The 19,036-nt window shown below is 68.0% G+C and overlaps 1 protein-coding gene across 6 annotated transcripts in view; it reads right to left on the reverse strand.

Moving 5' to 3' along the window:
* Window positions 1-17,842, reverse strand: part of ITGA7 (integrin subunit alpha 7) — a 39,031-nt gene extending 21,189 nt beyond the window's left edge. Inside the window, exons 1-11 of one of the 6 annotated variants that reach the window (XM_086870191.1) lie at window positions 17,194-17,842; window positions 12,146-12,273; window positions 11,991-12,067; window positions 11,656-11,911; window positions 9,467-9,598; window positions 9,249-9,368; window positions 6,107-6,314; window positions 4,849-5,042; window positions 2,974-3,062; window positions 2,752-2,879; window positions 1,234-1,329 (exon numbers count right to left, since the gene is read on the reverse strand). In XM_086870191.1, the coding sequence (XP_086726317.1) occupies window positions 1,234-1,329; window positions 2,752-2,879; window positions 2,974-3,062; window positions 4,849-5,042; window positions 6,107-6,314; window positions 9,249-9,368; window positions 9,467-9,598; window positions 11,656-11,911; window positions 11,991-12,067; window positions 12,146-12,273; window positions 17,194-17,810 (2,045 nt within the window). In that variant the 5' untranslated portion in view covers window positions 17,811-17,842. Of the gene's footprint in view, window positions 1-1,233; window positions 1,330-2,751; window positions 2,880-2,973; window positions 3,063-4,848; window positions 5,043-6,106; window positions 6,315-9,248; window positions 9,369-9,466; window positions 9,599-11,655; window positions 11,912-11,987; window positions 12,068-12,145; window positions 12,274-17,193 lie in introns of all 6 variants that reach the window. The other 5 variants (XM_086870193.1, XM_086870196.1, XM_086870190.1 and 2 more) reach the window with 5 other exon arrangements.
* Between the last annotated feature and the right edge of the window lie 1,194 nt (window positions 17,843-19,036).

Below are 19,036 nucleotides of genomic sequence, written 5' to 3' on the forward strand. Positions count from 1 at the left end.
GAAAACGGGGTCACCGGGGGGCCCCGAAATGGGGACACGGGGGGGACAGGGGGACACGGGGGGGACACGGGGGGACACGGGGGGACACGGGGGGGACACGGGGGGGGACACGGGGGACACGGGGGGGATACGGGGGGGACACACGGGGGGACACGGGGGGACACACGGGGGGACACGGGGGGGACACACGGGGGACACGGGGGGGGACACGGGGGGGACACACGGGGGGACACACGGGGGACACACGGGGGGACACGGGGGGGATACGGGGGGACACACGGGGACATGGGGACACTCGGGGACACTCGGAGTGACACACGGTGACACTCGGGTGACACTCGGGTGACACTCGGGGACACGGGGTGACACTCAGGTGACACTCGGTGACACTCGGTGACACTCGATGACACAGGGGTGACACTCGGTGACACTCGGCTGACACACGGGTGACACACGGGTGACACAGGGGTGACACAGGGGTGACACAGGGGTGACACACAGTGACACTCGGGTGACACTCGGGGACACTCAGGTAACACACGGGTGACACACGTGTGACACAGGGGTGACACTCGGTGACACACGGGTGACACACGGGTGACACAGGGGTGACACAGGGGTGACACTCGGTGACACTCGGTGACACTCGGGTGACACTCGGGTGACACTCAGGTGACACAGGGGTGACACTCGGTGACACACGGGGACACTCGGGGACACTCGGGGACACACGGTGACACACGGTGACACAGGGGTGACACAGGGGTGACACACGGTGACACTCAGTGACACTCGGGGACACTCGGGGACACACGGTGACACACGGTGACACAGGGGTGACACACAGTGACACTCGGTGACACTCAGTGACACTCGGTGACACTCGGTGACACAGGGGTGACACACGGTGACACTCAGTGACACTCGGGGACACTTGGTGACACAGGGGTGACACAGGGGTGACACACGGTGACACTCAGTGACACTCGGGGACACTTGGTGACACACGGGTGACACTCGGTGACACTCGGTGACACTCGGGGACACACGGGTGACACTCAGGTGACACTCGGTGACACTCGGGGACACACGGGTGACACAGGGGTGACACTCAGGTGACACAGGGGTGACACACGGTGACACAGGGGTGACACAGGGGTGACACACAGTGACACTCGGTGACACTCGGGTGACACTCAGGTGACACTCGGTGACACTCGGGGACACACGCACCAGACGCCGTCCCCCTCGCGGCAGCTGCTCCGCTCCAGGTCGATGTGGGGCGGGTGCAGCTCCAGCTCCCGCGACACGTGAACCACCGGCCGCGCCCTGCGACCCCCGGGAATGGGGAGGGGTCCCGGGGTGAGACCCCCCCACTGCACCCCGAAACCCCCCGGGGAATGGGGAGGGGTCCCGGGGTGAGACCCCCCCCCAGTGCACCCCGAAACCCCCCCCACTGCACCCCCAAACCCCCCCCAGTGCACCCCTGCCACCCCCCGGGAATGGGGAGGGGTCCCGGGGTGAGACCCCCAGTGCACCCCGAAACCCCCCGGGAATGGGGAGGGGTCCCGGGGTGAGACCCCCCCCCAACCCAACCCCCCCCACTGCACCCCAAACCCCCCCCACTGCACCCCGAAACCCCCCCCAGTGCACCCCTGCCACCCCCCGGGAAATGGGGAGGGGTCCCGGGGTGAGACCCCCCCCCAGTGCACCCCGAAACCTCCCCCAGTGCACCCCCAAACCCCCCCCAGTGCACCCCGAAACCCCCCGGGGAATGGGGAGGGGTCCCGGGGTGAGACCCCCCCCCCAGTGCACCCCGAAACCCCCCCAGTGCACCCCCAAACCCCCCGGGAAATGGGGAGGGGTCCCGGGGTGAGACCCCCCCCCCAACCCAACCCCCCCCACTGCACCCCCAAACCCCCCGGGGAATGGGGAGGGGTCCCGGGGTGAGACCCCCCCCCCAACCCAACCCCCCCCACTGCACCCCCAAACCCCCCCATTGCACCCCGAAACCCCCCGGGGAATGGGGAGGGGTCCCGGGGTGAGACCCCCCCACTGCACCCCGAAACCCCCCCAGTGCACCCCGAAACCCCCCGGGAAATGGGGAGGGGTCCCGGCGTGAGACCCCCCCCACTGCACCCCAAACCCCCCCAGTGCACCCCGAAAACCCCCCCACTGCACCTCGAAACCCCCGGGGGACGGGGAAATGGGGAGGGGTCCCGGGGGGTCGCAGGAATAGGGGGCTCCCGGGGGGGGTCGCAGGAATTGGGGGCTCCCGGGGGGTCCCAGGAATTGGGGGGTCCCAGGAATAGGGGTCTCCCGGGGGGTCGCAGGAAGGGGGGGGTCGCAGGAATTGGGGGCTCCCGGGGGGGGGTCGCAGGAATTGGGGGAGCTCGTGGGGGTCGCAGGAAGGGGGGGCTCCCGGGGGGTCCCAGGAATTGGGGGGTCGCAGGAATTGGGGGCTCCCTGGGGGGGGTCGCAGGAAGGGGGGTCTCCCGGGGGGTCCCAGGAATTGGGGTCTCCCGGGGGGGGGTCGCAGGAAGGGGGGTCTCCCGGGGGGTCTCAGGAATTGGGGTCTCCCGGGGGGTCCCAGGAAGGGGGGGCTCCCGGGGGGGGGTCGCAGGAATTGGGGGTGCCCGGGGGGGGGTCGCAGGAATTGGGGTCTCCCGGGGGGGGTCGCAGGAAGGGGGGTCTCCCGGGGGGGGGTCGCAGGAATTGGGGGGGGTCGCTGCGGTGGGGCGGGGGTCTCACCTGTAGAGCACCACGCTGTCCGAGAGGGACCCCACCAGCAGGTCGGGGTACAGGTTCCCATCCACGTCCAGCCCCCCCGACAGCGAGTACCCAAAAGCCGAGACCCCCACGGCCTCCCCGTCCAGGACCTGGGCAGGGGGCGGCTGCGGGTGAGCCGAGACCCCCGCGGGACCCCCCCGGGACCCCCCAGGACCCCCCCGGGACCCCCCCGGGACCCCCGACCTGCGCGGGGCTGGTGACGATGCCCAGGGCGCTGCCGTGGAAAATGAAAACTTTGCCGGCGCCGTCGAAAGGAGCCCCCACGGCCAGGTCTGGGGGGAAAAACGGGGGGTCTGGGGGGGCAGACCCCCAAATCCCCCCAAAACACCCCCAAAACACCCCCGAAACCCCCCCCAAACCCCCCCAAATCCCCCGAAACCCCCCGAAACCCCCCCAAATCCCCCAAATCCCTCACCCTCGAAGCCATCGTGGTCCAGGTCCATCTCCAGACCCCAAATCCCCCCAAAACCCCCCGAAACCCCCCGAAACCCTCCCCAAATCCCCCCAAACCCCCCCAAATCCCCCGAAACCCCCCCAAACCCCCCAATCCCCCCCAAATCCCCCCAAGCCCCTCACCCTCGAAGCCGTCGTGGTCCAGATCCATCTCCAGACCCCAAATCCCCCCAAACCCCCCGAAACCCCCCCAAACCCCCCCAAACCCCCCCAAATCCCCCCCAAACCCCTCACCCTCGAAGCCGTCGTGGTCCAGGTCCATCTCCAGACCCCAAATCCCCCCAAATCCCCCCGAAACCCCCCCAATCCCCCCCAAACCCCCCCAAATTCCCCCCAATCCCCCCCCAAATCCCCCCAAGCCCCTCACCCTCGAAGCCATCGTGGTCCAGGTCCATCTCCAGACCCCAAATCCCCCCGAAACCCCCCGAACCCCCCCAAACCCCCCCAAATCCCCCCCAAACCCCCCCAAATCCCCTCACCCTCGAAGCCGTCGTGGTCCAGATCCATCTCCAGACCCCAAACCCCCCCAAACCCCCCCAAATCCCCCCAAATCCCCCCAATCCCCCCAAACCCCCCCAAGCCCCTCACCCTCGAAGCCGTCGTGGTCCAGGTCCATCTCCAGACCCCAAATCCCCCCCAAATCCCCCCAAATCCCCCCGAACCCCCCCCAAATCCCCCCCAAATCCCCCCGAAACCCTCCCCAAATCCCCCCCAAACCCCCCCAAACCCCCCCAAACCCCCCCAAATCCCCCCCAAGCCCCTCACCCTCGAACCCATCGTGGTCCAGGTCCATCTCCAGACCCCAAATCCCCCCGAAACCCCCCGAAACCCCCCGAAACCCTCCCCAAATCCCCCCAAATCCCCCCCAAACCCCCCCAAATTCCCCCCAATCCCCCCCCAAATCCCCCCAAACCCCTCACCCTCGAAGCCGTCGTGGTCCAGGTCCATCTCCAGACCCCAAATCCCCCCGAAACCCTCCCCAAATCCCCCCGAAACCCCCCCAAATCCCCCCAAATCCCCCCCAAACCCCATCATATCCCCCCCAATCCCCCCCAAACCCCTCACCCTCGAACCCACCCTGGTCCAGATCCATCTCCAGACCCCAAATCCCCCCCAAATCCCCCCGAAACCCTCCCCAAATCCCCCCCAATCCCCCCCAAACCCCCCCAAATCCCCCCCAAACCCCCCCAAACCCCCCCAAATCCCCCCCAAGCCCCTCACCCTCGAAGCCATCGTGGTCCAGGTCCATCTCCAGACCCCAAATCCCCCCAAATCCCCCCCGAAACCCCCCCAAACCCCCCCAAATCCCCCCCAAACCCCTCACCCTCGAAGCCATCGTGGTCCAGATCCATCTCCAGACCCCAAACCCCCCCAAACCCCCCCAAATCCCCCCAAATCCCCCCAATCCCCCCAAACCCCCCCAAGCCCCTCACCCTCGAAGCCATCGTGGTCCAGATCCATCTCCAGACCCCAAATCCCCCCAAATCCCCCCCAATCCCCCCCAAACCCCCCCAAACCCCCCGAAACCCCCCGAAACCCTCCCCAAATCCCCCCAAACCCCCCCAAACCCCATCATATCCCCCCAAACCCCCCCAAACCCCTCACCCTCGAAGCCGTCGTGGTCCAGGTCCCCGGCGCTGCTCAGCGCCGCCCCGAACATGGAGCCGCGGGTCCCGTTGAGGCGCAGGGGGGTCGCGCTCTCCCACCGCCCCCCCGGGTTGATGTAAACGTACACGGCCCCCCCGATCTCCTCCTGCCGCTCGAAAAAGTGGGGGGCCCCCACGGCCAGGTCCATCCAGCTGCGGGGGGGGCGCGGATCTGTCACCCCCCGCCCAGCAGCGGGGATGGATCATCCCGGCCATGGGGTGGGGAAGGGGTTTTGGGGGGGCTCAGTCCCCCAATCCCAACCCCAGCCGTCGCTGTTGAGCGCGGTGACCCCAGACCCCAGACCCAAATCCCAGACCCCAGACCCAAACCCCAGACCCAAACCCAGACCCCAGACCCAAATCCCAGACCCCAGACCCAGACCCCAATCCCAGACCCCAGACCCAAATCCCAGACCCCAGACCCAACCCCACCCGTCGCTGTTGAGGTCCAGCGCGGTGACCCCAGACCCCAGACCCAAATCCCAGACCCCAGACCCAATCCCAGACCCAAATCCCAGACCCCAGACCCAAATCCCAGACCCCAGACCCAGACCCCAGACCCAAATCCCAGACCCCAGACCCAATCCCAGACCCCAGACCCCAGACCCCAGACCCCAATCCCAGACCCCAGACCCCAGACCCACCCGTCGCTGTTGAGGTCCAGCGCGGTGACCCCAGACCCCAGACCCCAGACCCCAGACCCACCCGTCGCTGTTGAGGTCCAGCGCGGTGACCCCAGACCCCAGACCCAATCCCAGACCCCAGACCCAGGCCCCAGACCCCAGACCCCAATCCCAGACCCCAGACCCAGGCCCCAGACCCCAGACCCCAGACCCAATCCCAGACCCCAGACCCAATCCCAGACCCCAGACCCAGACCCCAGACCCAACCGCACCCGTCGCTGTTGAGGTCCAGCGCGGTGACCCCAGACCCCAGACCCAGACCCCAGACCCAGATCCCAGACCCCAGACCCAATCCCAGACCCCAGACCCAGACCCCAGACCCAGATCCCAGACCCCAGACCCAATCCCAGACCCCAGACCCACCCGTCGCTGTTGAGGTCCAGCGCGGTGACCCCAGACCCAATCCCAGACCCCAGACCCAGACCCCAGACCCCAGACCCAGACCCAGACCCCAGACCCAATCCCAGACCCCAGACCCACCCGTCGCTGTTGAGGTCCAGCGCGGTGACCCCAGACCCCAGACCCCAGACCCACCCGTCGCTGTTGAGGTCCAGCGCGGTGACCGCGTGGCCGAAGGCCGAGCTCAGCTGCTGTCCGGCCAGCACGGCCTCGGCCAGCAGGCGGCTGGCGCTGTCGCGGCGCAGGATGACAACGGCGCCCGTGTGGTTGGCGCGGGGGGCGCCGGTGACAAAACTCAGCTGCTGTGGCCTCGTCAGGCCAGCCCCGGAGTCCACCGAGAACCCTGCGGGGACATCGCGGGGTTTGGGGACAGCCCGGTGACCCCGGTGCTGGCACCACCCAAAACCCTGCGGGGACATCGCGGGGGTTGGGGACAGCTCTGTCACCCCGGTGCTGCCACCACCCAGAGCCCTGAGGGGACATCGCGGGGGTTGGGGACAGCCCGGTCCTGCCACCACCCAGAGCCCTGCGGGGACATCCCGGGGACATCGCGGGGGTTGGGGACAGCTCTGTCACCCCGGTCCTGCCACCACCCAGAGCCCTGCGGGGACACGGGGACATCCCGGGGACATCGCGGGGACATCCCGAGGGTTGGGGACAGCCCGGTGACCCCGGTGCTGGCACCACCCAAAACCCTGCGGGGACACGGGGACATCCCGGGGTTTGGGGACAGCCCGGTGACCCCGGTGCTGGCACCACCCAGAGCCCTGAGGGGACATGGGGACATCCCGGGGGTTTGGGGACAGCCCGGTCCCGGTGTTCCCAACCCCGGGAATTCTCCCGGTGGGAATTGGGGGGGGGCGAGGTGCAGCCCCCTCCCCCAGCATTGCCGGGAGGGCAGAGTTTGGCGGGAAAAGGGCAGAATTTGGGGGGAAAGGGCAGAATTTGGCGGGAAAAGGGCAGAACTTGGCGGAAAAGGGCAGAATTTGGCGGGAAAAGGGCAGAACTTGGCGGAAAAGGGCAGAATTTGGCGGGAAAAGGGGCAGAATTTGGGGGAGAAAGGGCAGAATTTGGCGGGAAAAGGGCAGAACTTGGCGGAAAAGGGCAGAATTTGGCGGGAAAAGGGCAGAATTTGGGGGCCAGATCAAAACCCAGAGCAGAGCCCCCTCCCCACATGCGGTGGTCGCCGTGAGCAGCCCCCCGAGCACCCCCCGAAACAGCCCGAGCCCCCAGCCAGGCTCCAGCGCCCCCTCCCCAAATCCATGCACCCCCCCCAACCCCCCGCATGCAGGACAGGTGTGCACAGGTGACACCGGACAGGTGTGCAGGTGACACAGGACAGGTGTGTGCAGGTGACACAGGACAGGTGTGCAGGTGACACAGGACAGGTGTGTGACCTGGGTGTGCAGGTGACACAGGACAGGTGTGCACAGGTGACACAGGACAGGTGTGTGACCTGGGTGTGCACAGGTGACACCGGACAGGTGTGTGCAGGTGACACAGGACAGGTGTGCACAGGTGACACAGGACAGGTGTGCAGGTGACACAGGACAGGTGTGTGCAGGTGACACAGGACAGGTGTGCACAGGTGACACCGGACAGGTGTGCACAGGTGACACAGGACAGGTGTGTGCAGGTGACACGGGGACAGCTGTGTGCAGTGACACAGGACAGGTGTGTGCAGGTGACACAGGACAGGTGTGTGCACAGGTGACACAGGACAGGTGTGTGCAGGTGACACCGGACAGGTGTGCACAGGTGACACAGGACAGGTGTGTGCAGGTGACACCGGACAGGTGTGCACAGGTGACACAGGACAGGTGTGCACAGGTGACACCGGACAGGTGTGTGCAGGTGACACAGGACAGGTGTGCAGGTGACACAGGACAGGTGTGCACAGGTGACACAGGACAGGTGTGCAGGTGACACAGGACAGGTGTGCAGGTGACACCAGGACAGGTGTGCACAGGTGACACCAGACAGGTGTGTGCAGTGACACAGGACAGGTGTGCAGGTGACACAGGACAGGTGTGTGCAGGTGACACAGGACAGGTGTGTGCAGGTGACACCAGACAGGTGTGCACAGGTGACACAGGACAGGTGTGTGCAGTGACACAGGACAGGTGTGCACAGGTGACACAGGACAGGTGTGTGCAGGTGACACAGGACAGGTGTGCACAGGTGACACAGGACAGGTGTGCACAGGTGACACAGGACAGGTGTGTGCAGGTGACACAGGACAGGTGTGCACAGGTGACACCGGACAGGTGTGCACAGGTGACACAGGACAGGTGTGTGCAGTGACACAGGACAGGTGTGCACAGGTGACACAGGACAGGTGTGTGCAGGTGACACAGGACAGGTGTGCACAGGTGACACAGGACAGGTGTGTGCAGGTGACACAGGACAGGTGTGCACAGGTGACACAGGACAGGTGTGTGCAGGTGACACAGGACAGGTGTGCACAGGTGACACAGGACAGGTGTGTGTGCAGTGACATAGGACAGGTGTGCACAGGTGACACCGGACAGGTGTGTGCAGGTGACACGGGGACAGCTGTGTGACCTGGGTATGCACAGGTGACACGGGACAGGTGTGCACAGGTGACACAGGACAGGTGTGTGCAGGTGACACGGGGACAGCTGTGTGACCTGGGTATGCACAGGTGACACGGGACAGGTGTGTACAGGTGACACAGGACAGGTGCCACACAGGACCACAGGTGCCACACAGGTGACACAGGTGACACACAGGTGCGACAGGACACACGTGGGGACACACGTGTGACTGAAGGACCCTCTGGGGGGGCGTGGGGAGGGGGCGTCACGGAGGGACGGCCACACAGGTGCCACAGGTGACACACAGGTGACACACAGGTGACACACAGGTGACACAGGTGACACACAGGTGCCACACAGGTGCCACACAGGTGACACACAGGTGACACACAGGTGCCACAGGTGACACACAGATGTCACACAGGTGACACAGGTGTCACACAGGTGTCACTCAGGTGCCACACAGGTGCCACAGGTGTCACACAGATGCCACACAGGTGACACAGATGTCACACAGGTGCCACACAGGTGTGACAGGGCACACGTGGGGACACACGTGTGCCCGCAGGACACTTCGGGGGAGCGTGGGGAGGGGGCGTCACGGGGGGACGGCCACACAGGTGCCACACAGATGTCACACAGGTCACACAGGTGACACAGGTGTCACACAGGTGTCACACAGGTGTCACACAGGTGCCACAGGTGCCACACCCACGAACCCAGGTAAGAATTGTGCGCCACATCCGCGGCCGCGCCGGGGACCCTCTCTCCGGGCTGGGGGGTCCGGAAGACCCTCTGGTCGGGGGTCGCGCTCTCAATGTTTGTCACAAAGAGCAGCCCTGACAGGGGGAGGGGGCGTCAGGGGGGGTCCGGGGGGCGCTGGGGAGGGGCCGAGGCTGCCGGGGGAGGGGTCCCCGGGCCGGGCCCCCCCCCGTACCGAAGTAGCTGTTGGAGGGCACGGGGATGAGGGAGGGGTCCTGCTCCTTCTCGCCCCCCGCCTCGAAGGGGCCGGCGTCGGGGCGCAGCAGGTCCAGGGAGCTCTGGCTGAGCTGCTCCACGCGCAGGGTCCCTGCGGGGGTCCCGGGGGACAGGGGACACCGTGGGGACACCGTGGGGACACCGCGGGGACACCGGAGCTCGGGGGGCTCGGAGGGAGCAGCTCCATGGGCAGGGGTCCCTCCCCAGGTGAGGGGATTTGGGGACACCCCAGGGAGCTCCGGTTGAGCTGCTCCATGGGCAGGGGTCCCTGCGGGGGTCCCGGGGATTTGGGGACACCGCGGGGACACCGCGGGGACCCTCCAGAGACCCCCAAACCCCCACTGGGAGGGGTCTCACTGCCCCTCACCCACCGAGCTGTGAGTCTCGGAGCAGGAACGCCCCCCAAAACCCCCCCAAATCCCCCCAAAACCCCCCTGGGGGTCTCCCCTCGCCCCTCACCCTCCCAGCTGTGCATTCCGGGGTCTCCACACAGCAACACCCCCACCAAAAACCCCCCCAAAACCCCCCAATCCCCCCGCGGGGGTCTCCCCTCGCCCCTCACCCTTCCAGTTATGGGTACCAGGGTCTCGGAGCAGGAACAGCCCCCCAAAACCCCCCCAAATCCCCCCCAAATCCCCCCCAAACCCCCCTTGGGGGTCTCCCCTCGCCCCTCACCCTCCCAGCTGTGCATTCCGGGGTCTCCACACAGCAACACCCCCACCAAAAACCCCCCCAAAACCCCCCAAAACCCCCCCAAACCCCCTCCTATGGGGGTCTCCATACAGAAACACCCTCCCAAAACCCACCCAAAACCCCCCAAATCCCCCCCAACCCCCCCCAAATCCCCCCGCGGGGGTCTCCCCTCGCCCCTCACCCTTCCAGTTGTATGTCCCGGGCGCTCCGAGCAGGAACGACTCTCCCAAATCCCCCCCAAATCCCCCCCAAATCCCCCCCAAACCCCCCAAATCCCCCCAAATCCCCCCCAAATCCCTCCAAATCCCCCCCAAACCCCCCTGGGGGTCTCCCCTCGCCCCTCACCCTTCCAGTTGTATGTCCCGGGCGCTCCGAGCAGGAACGATCCCCCAAACCCCCCCCAAATCCCCCCCCAAACCCCCCCCAAACCCCCCAAATCCCCCCCAAACCCCCCCAAATCCCCCCCAAACCCCCTCCTATGGGGGTCTCCACACAGAAACACCCCACCCAAAACCCCCCAAACCCCCCCCAAATCCCCCCCAAACCCCCCAAATTCCCCCCAAAACCCCCCCAACCCCCCCCTGGGGGTCTCCCCTCGCCCCTCACCCTTCCAGTTGTATGTCCCGGGCGCTCCGAGCAGGAATGACTCCCCCAAAACCTCCCCAAATCCCCCCCAAATCCCCCCAAACCCCCCCAAATCCCCCCTTGGGGGTCTCCCCTCGCCCCTCACCCTTCCAGTTATGGGTAACAGGGTCTCGGAGCAGGAACAGCCCCCCAAATCCCCCCCCAAAACCCCCCCAATCCCCCCCAAAACCCCCCAAAACCCCCCCAAAACCCCCAATCCCCCCCAAAACCCCCCAAAACCCCCCCAAATCCCCCCCAAATCCCCCCAAACCCCCCCAAATCCCCCCTTGGGGGTCTCCCCTCGCCCCTCACCCTTCCAGTTGTATGTCCCGGGCGCTCCGAGCAGGAACGACCCCCCCCAAACCCCCCCCAAAACCCCCCCAAACTCCCCCAAACCCCCCGCAAACCCCCCCAAATCCCCCCAAAACTCACCCAAATCCCCTCCTATGGGGGTCTCCACACAGAAACACCCTCCCAAACCCCCCCAAAATCCCCCCAAACCCCCCCTGGGGGTCTCCCCTCGCCCCTCACCCTTCCAGTTGTATGTCCCGGGCGCTCCGAGCAGGAACGACCCCCCCCAAACCCCCCCAAATCCCCCCAAACCCCCCCAAACCCCCGAAATCCCCCCCAAATCCCCCCCAAACCCCCCCAAATCCCCCCCAAATCACCCCCAAACCCCCCCAAACCCCCGAAATCCCCCCCAAATCCCCCCCAAACCCCCTCCTATGGGGGTCTCCACACAGAAACACCGCCCCCAAACCCCCCCCAATCCCCCCCAATCTCCCCCAAACCCCCCCAAACCCCCCTTGGGGGTCTCCCCTCGCCCCTCACCCTTCCAGTTGTATGTCCCGGGCGCTCCGAGCAGCACGTAGCGGCGGTCGGGGCTGAAGGCGGCCGCCAGCCCCTGCTGGCAGCTCCCGAACCTCTGGTGGCCCTGGGGTCGCCCCTGGCAGAATTTCCACTCGCCACCGTCCAGCTCGTCCCGCGGCCGCAGGTCCTGGCTCAGCACGAAGCAGCGCCCGATCACATCGCGCGTCTCCAGCGGCTGCCGCACCCTCTGCCGAGCCTCGTAGCGGTGGGCGCAGGTCTGCGGAGGGGGTCGCAAGGCTCCATCGGGACCCCCTCCCCTCGTTTTGAGCCCCCCCGGGCCCCCCCAAGCTCACCACGATCTTGCCGCCGGGCCCTTGGCTCTTCACGCTCACCCCCAGCCATTGGTTCTCTTTGCTCTCCCGCTCCGGGTCCGCTGGTGGGCAGCGGGGAGGGGTCAGCCCGGCCGGGACCCCCTCCCCGCCCCGGGACCCCTCCCCAGGGCCCCGCTCACCTCCCTCGTCGATGGGGACCCGCCAGCAGTCGGAGGGCTCGGGGGTCAGGGGGCACGCGAAGAGACCCCCGGTGCGGTTGGCGGCTTGGCCGGGCAGGGCCGCGGCTTGGGGGGCTCCCACGAGCAGCCTGGAAGGGCAGAGACCCCCCCCCTGAGGGTCTGGGGGCGGCACAGAGACCCCCTGAGGGTCTGGGGGGGACACAGAGACCCCCGGGACCCCTGGGAGCCCCGGGACCCCCGGGACCCCCGCCCGGCTGTGCCACCCCGGCTGGGCAGGGCCGCGGCTTGGGGGGCTCCCACGAGCAGCCTGGAAGGGCAGAGACCCCCCCCGTGAGGGTCTGGGGGGGCACAGAGACCCCCCTGAGGGTCTGGGGGCGGCACAGAGACCCCCGGGACCCCCGGGACCCCCGCCCGGCTGTGCCACCCCGGCTGGGCAGGGCTGGGGTTTGGGGGGCTCCCACGAGCAGCCTGGAAGGGCAGAGACCCCCGTGAGGGTCTGGGGGGGCTACAGAGACCCCCCTGAGGGTCTGGGGGGGGCACAGAGACCCCCGGGACCCCTGCCCGGCTGTGCCACCCCGGTCGGGCAGGGCCGCGGCTTGGGGGGCTCCCACGAGCAGCCTGGAAGGGCAGAGACCCCCGTGAGGGTTCTGGGGGTCACAGAGACCCCCGGGACCCCTGGGAGCCCCGGGACCCCCGGGACCCCCGCCCGGCTGTGCCACTCCGGCTGGGCAGGGCTGGGGCTTGGGGGGCTCCCACGAGCAGCCTGGAAGGGCAGAGACCCCCCTGAGGGTCTGGGGGGGGCACAGAGACCCCCGTGAGGGTCTGGGGGGGCACAGAGACCCCTGTGAGGGTCTGGGGGGGTCACAGAGACCCCCTGAGGGTCTGGGGGGGCACAGAGACCCCCGTGAGGGTCTGGGGGGGCACAGAGACCCCCATAAGTGTTTTGGGGGGTCACAGAGACCCCCGTGAGGGTCTGGGGGGGCACAGAGACCCCCGTGAGGGTCTTGGGGGGGGCACAGAGACCCCCCTGAGGGTCTTGGGGGGGTCACAGAGCCCCCCATAAGTGTTTTGGGGGGGGTCTCAGAGCCCCCCGGGACCCCCGGGACCCCCGCCCGGCCCAGCAGCTGCAGCCCCGCAGCCCTTCCCGGGCTTGTCGCGACATGTGTCGCGACGGGAGGTGCCACACCCGGGACACCCCGGCGCCCGCCGCCGGTGGCAGCAGCGCGGGGCCCGCGGCGGTGCCTCGGTGGCCCCGGGAGGCGGAGGAGGTAAAAATAAACCGGAATTTCCCCAAAATAAACCCGCGGCGCCATGGCCAAAAAAGGACGGAGCGCGAGGAGGCACCGGGAGCCCCCACGGACAGGAGGGGACACCGGGACACGGGGACACCGGGACACTGGGGACACCGGGGGGACACCGGGGGGACACCGGGGGGACACCGGGACATGGGGACATGGGACACTGGGGACACTGGGGACATTGGGAGCCCCCACGGACAGGAGGGGACACCGGGGGGACAGGAGGGGACACCGGGGGGACACCGGGGGGACACCGGGGGGACACCGGGACACGGGGACATGGGGACACTGGGGACACCGGGAGCCCCCACGGACAGGAGGGGACACCGGGGGGACACCGGGACACCGGGACACTGGGGACACTGGGGACACCGGGGGGACACCGGGGGGACACCGGGACACGGGGACATGGGGACACTGGGGACACCGGGAGCCCCCACGGACAGGAGGGGACACCGGGGGGACACCGGGACACCGGGACACTGGGGACACTGGGGACACCGGGGGGACACCGGGGGGACACCGGGACACGGGGACATGGGGACACTGGGGGCACCGGGAGCCCCCACGGACAGGAGGGGACACCGGGGGGACACCGGGGGGACAGGAGGGGACACCGGGACACGGGGACATGGGGACACTGGGGGCACCGGGAGCCCCCACGGACAGGAGGGGACACCGGGGGGACACCGGGACACGGACAGAGGGGACACCGGGGGGACACCGGGGGGACACCGGGGGGACACCGGGACACGGGGACACGGGGACACGGGGGACACCGGGAGCCCCCACGGACAGAGGGGACAGGGGGACACAGCCCGGCCGAGCCCCGCCGGGGACACCGGGGGACACCGGGACACGGGGATGGGGGGCACGGGGACACCGGGGGACACGAGGGGGACACCGGGAGACGGGGGACACCGGGGGACACCGGGACCCGGACACCGGGACACGTTGGGACATGGGACACTGGGGGACACCGGGACACCGGGACCGGGCCACTGGGATGGGGACACCGGGACAAGCGGGGGACACTGGGACACCGGACAAACACCGGGACCGGGACACCGGGATGGGGGACACCGGGACACCCGGACACGGGGACACGGGGACACCAGGACACCGGGACACCCGGCCACCGGGACACCGGGACACCGGGACACCGGGCTACCGGGACACCGGGCCACCGGGACACGGGGACACGGGGACACCGGGCTACCGGGACACCGGGACACCGGGACACCGGGACACGGGGACACCGGGCCACCGGACGGACAGACACCGTGTCCGGGCCACCGGACGGACAGACACCGTGTCCGGGCCACCGGTGCCGCCCCGGTGGAGCCGAGCCCAGCGCGGCTCAGCCCAACACCCGCAGCGGCGCCGGCAGCCAAAACCGCCCCCGGGGCCAAGAACGCGGCGCGGGCGGCAGCGCGGCGACACCGGGGACAGCGGGGACACCGGGGACAGCGGGGACAGCGGGGACACCGGGGACAGCGGGGGGCAGCGGGGACACCGGGGACAGCGGGGACAGCGGGGACACCGGGGACACCGGGGGACAGCGGGGACACCGGGGACAGCGGGGACACCGGGGGGCAGCGGGGACACGGGGACATGGGGACAGGGGGACAGCGGGGACAGCGGGGACAGCGGGGACACCGGGGACAGTGGGGACAGCGGGGGGCAGCGGGGACACCGGGGACAGTGGGGACAGCGGGGACACCGGGGACAGGGGGACAGGGGGACACCGGGGGACAGCGGGGACAGGGGGACAGGGGGACATGGGGACACCGGGGGGACAGCGGGGGGACAGCGGGGGGACAGGGGGACAGGGGGACAGCGGGGACACCGGGGACACCGGGGGGACACCGGGGACAGGGGGACATGGGGACACCGGGGACACCGGGGGGACACCGGGGACAGGGGGACAGCGGGGACACCGGGGACACCGGGGGGACAGGGGGACAGGGGGACACGGGGGTGCGGACCCCGTGATTGATTTGGGGCTGTGATTGGGAGGCTCGTCCCGAAAATGAACCCCCGAAATAAATCCCAAAAATAAAGCAAGCCCGAAAAGTCCCCCCGGGTTTTGGGGTCACTCCCCGGTACCGGGGACAAGGGGACACGAGGACACGGGGACATGGGGACAGGGGGCTGGGGGACACGGGGGACAGGGGAAGAGGGAGACAGGAGGACACGGGGACATGAGGACACGGGACAGGAGGACAGAGGGACACGGGGTACAGGGGGATGGGCGGGGCACAGGGCCACGGGGGACACGGGGACAGGGGGACACGGGGGGTGGGGGACAGGAGGACAGAGGGACACGGGGACAGAGGGACACGGGGGACAGAGGGACACGGGGGACAGAGGGACAGAGGGACACGGGGGACAGGAGGACAGAGGGACAGAGGGACACGGGGACAGAGGGACACGGGAGGTGGGGGACAGGAGGACAGAGGGACACGGGGACAGAGGGACACGGGAGGTGGGGGACAGGAGGACAGAGGGACACGGGGACAGACGGACACGGGGGACACGGGGACAGACGGACACGGGGACAGACGGACACGGGGGACAGGGGGACAGGGGGACACGGGGACAGACGGACACGGGGACAGGGGGACACGGGGACAGACGGACACGGGGCCGTGGCCGGCAGTCGCGGGTGGGCGTTCGCCGCAGGGAGCGGCGGGCACGGCCCGGGGTGGGGAGGGGGCCCAGCCTGGGGGGGTCCCCCCAGCCGAGCGCTCCGGGGCAGCGCCCGCCCCCCCAGAGCCCCCCTCCCCAATTAATGCTGAATAATGCCGGGCCTGGCCCTGGCCCTGTCGCCGCTGTCACCTCCCGCCACTGTCCCCGCTCCTGTCACCGGCCCCTCTCAGCAGCCCTGGGGTCCCTTCGGGGGGTCCCGGTGTCCCCCCTCCCCCCCAGCTCCGCGGATCTCCCGAGCCCCCTCCCCAAAATCCCGGGGGTCCCGGTCCCTCCTCATTCCCGGGGCTCCCGGGGACCCCAGACCCATTCCAGCCCCATTCCCGGAGACCCCAGACCCATTCCAGCCCCATTCCAGCCCCATTCCCGGGGACCGCGCGCCCCCAGCCCCAGGGATTCGTCCCACCAGACCCCCACCCCAAATCCCGGCATTAGGATCCCCCCCATCCCCATCTCACCCCTCGGGGACCCCCAGAACGGGGGTCTCACCCCCCCAGGACGGCCAGAACGGGGGTCTCGCTCCCCAGGACCCTCAGGGCGGGGGTCTCACCCCCCTCGGGGACCCCCAGGGCGGGGGTCTCACCCCCCCAGGACCCCCAGGGCGGGGGTCTCACCCCCCCAGGAACCCCAGAACGGGGGTCTCACCCCCCCAGGACCCCCAGGGCGGGGGTCTCACCCCCCCAGGACCCCCAGAACGGGGGTCTCACCCCCCCAGGATCCCCAGAACGGGGGTCTCACCCCCCCAGGACCCCCAGAACGGGGGTCTCGCCCCCCCAGGACCCTCAGGGCGGGGGTCTCACCCCCCCAGGACCCCCAGAACGGGGGTCTCACCCCCCCAGGACCCCCAGAACGGGGGTCTCGCCCCCCCAGGAACCCCAGAACGGGGGTCTCAGCCCCCCAGGACCCCCAGAACGGGGGTCTCACCCCTCGGGGGAAGCCCAGAACGGGGGTCTCACCCCCCCAGGACCCCCAGAACGGGGGTCTCACCCCCCTCGGGGACCCCCAGGGCGGGGGTCTCACCCCCGGGACCCCCGCGCTCACCAGCCCGCGGGCTCGGGGCTCAGCTGCCGGTGAAGCGCCACGGCCGCCCCGAAGAGGCTCCCGCGCTCGCCGTCCTTGAGCACCGCGCCGCTCCCGTCCAGGTTAAAGGCGGCGGCCACCGGTAGCCACAGGGCCAGCCACGGTAGCCACGGCTTCGGGAGGCTCGGGGAGAGACGAGGTAGCCACGGGGAGAGACGAGGTAGCCACAGGGAGAGCGGAGGTAGCCGCAGCTTCGGTGGCCCCAAGGATAACCACGGTAGCCCCAGGGATATCCACGGTAGCCACAGCTTCGGTAGCCACAGGGAGAGCCGAGGTAGCCCCAAGGACATCCACGGTAGCCACAGGGACAGCTTCGGTAGCCACAGGGACATCCACGGTAGCCACAGCTTCGGTAGCCACAGGGATTTCCATGGTAGCCCCAAGGACATCCACGGTAGCCACAGGGACAGCTTCTGTAGCCACAGGGACATCCACGGTAGCCACAGCCTCGGTAGCCTCGGGGACAGCTTCGGTAGCCTCAGGGGTATCCACGGTAGCCACAGGACCAGCCACGGTAGCCACAGCTCCGGTAGCCCCGAGGACATTCTCGGTAGCCCCCGGCAGCCGCCGCTCGCCATCCCCGCGCTCCCGGTGCCGCCGCCCGCGGGAGGAGCCCCGGAGCTCCCCGGCCCCGCCCCGGGAACCGGGAAACCCCCGGAGACCCCACCCCGGGGCGGGACCCCCGCGAGGGGAGCGGGGCGGGGCGGGGGGACCCCGAAATCACAGGGGGGGACCCCGAAATCACAGAAAGTGACCCCAAAATTACAGAAAGTGACCCCAAAATTACAGAAAGTGACCCCAAATCGCGGGGGATGAACCCAAAATTACAGAGAGTGACCCCAAAATCACGGGGAGTGACCCCAAAATCACAGGGAGTGACCCCAAATCGCAGGGGGTGACCCCAAAACCCGGGGAGTGACCCCAAAATCACAGGGAGTGACCCCAAAATTACAGAAAGTAACCCCAAAATTACAGGGAGTGACCCCAAAATTACAGAAAGTGACCCCAAATCGCGGGGGATGAACCCAAAATCACCGAGAGTGACCCCAAAATCACAGAAAGTGACCCCAAATCGCGGGGGGGGACCCCAAAATCACAGAGAGTGACCCCAAAACCCAGGGAATGAACCCAAAATCACAGAAAGTGACCCCAAATCGCGGGGGATGAACCCAAAATCACGGGGAGTGACCTCAAAACCCGGGGAATGACCCCAAAATCACAGGGAGTGACCCCAAAATCACATGGAGTGAGCTCAAAATCACTGGGAGTGACCCCAAAATCACAGGGGGTGACCCCAAAATCACAGGGAGTGACCCCAAATTGCGGGGGATGAACCCAAAACCCGGAGAATGACCCCAAAACCCGAGGAGTGACCCCAAAAATCACTGGGGGTGACCCCAAAATCACATGGAGTGACCCCAAAACCCGGGGAATGACCCCAAAATCACAGGGAGTGACCCCAACCCCCGAAAAACCAAACCCCAAAACCAAACCCCCAGAAATAAATCCCAAAAAAAACCCAAATCCCAAAAAAACCCAAATCCCAAAAAAACCCAAATCCCAAAAAACCCAAATCCCAAAAAAACCCAAATCCCAAAAAACCCCAAAAACCCCAAAAACCCCAAAAACCCCAAAAACCCCAAAAACCCCAAAAACCCCCAAAAACCCCCAAAAACCCCAAACCCCATCCCTGGATTTGGCTCAGCCGGGCCGGGGCCACTTTTGGGGTGGAAAATCCCAATCCCGATAAATTCCCAATAAATTCCCGATTAATTCCCGATAAATTCCCAATAAATTCCCGATA

This window comes from Cyanistes caeruleus, chromosome 32, assembly GCF_971803275.1.
Source record: "Cyanistes caeruleus chromosome 32, bCyaCae1.hap1.1, whole genome shotgun sequence".
Classification (NCBI taxonomy): domain Eukaryota; kingdom Metazoa; phylum Chordata; class Aves; order Passeriformes; family Paridae; genus Cyanistes; species Cyanistes caeruleus.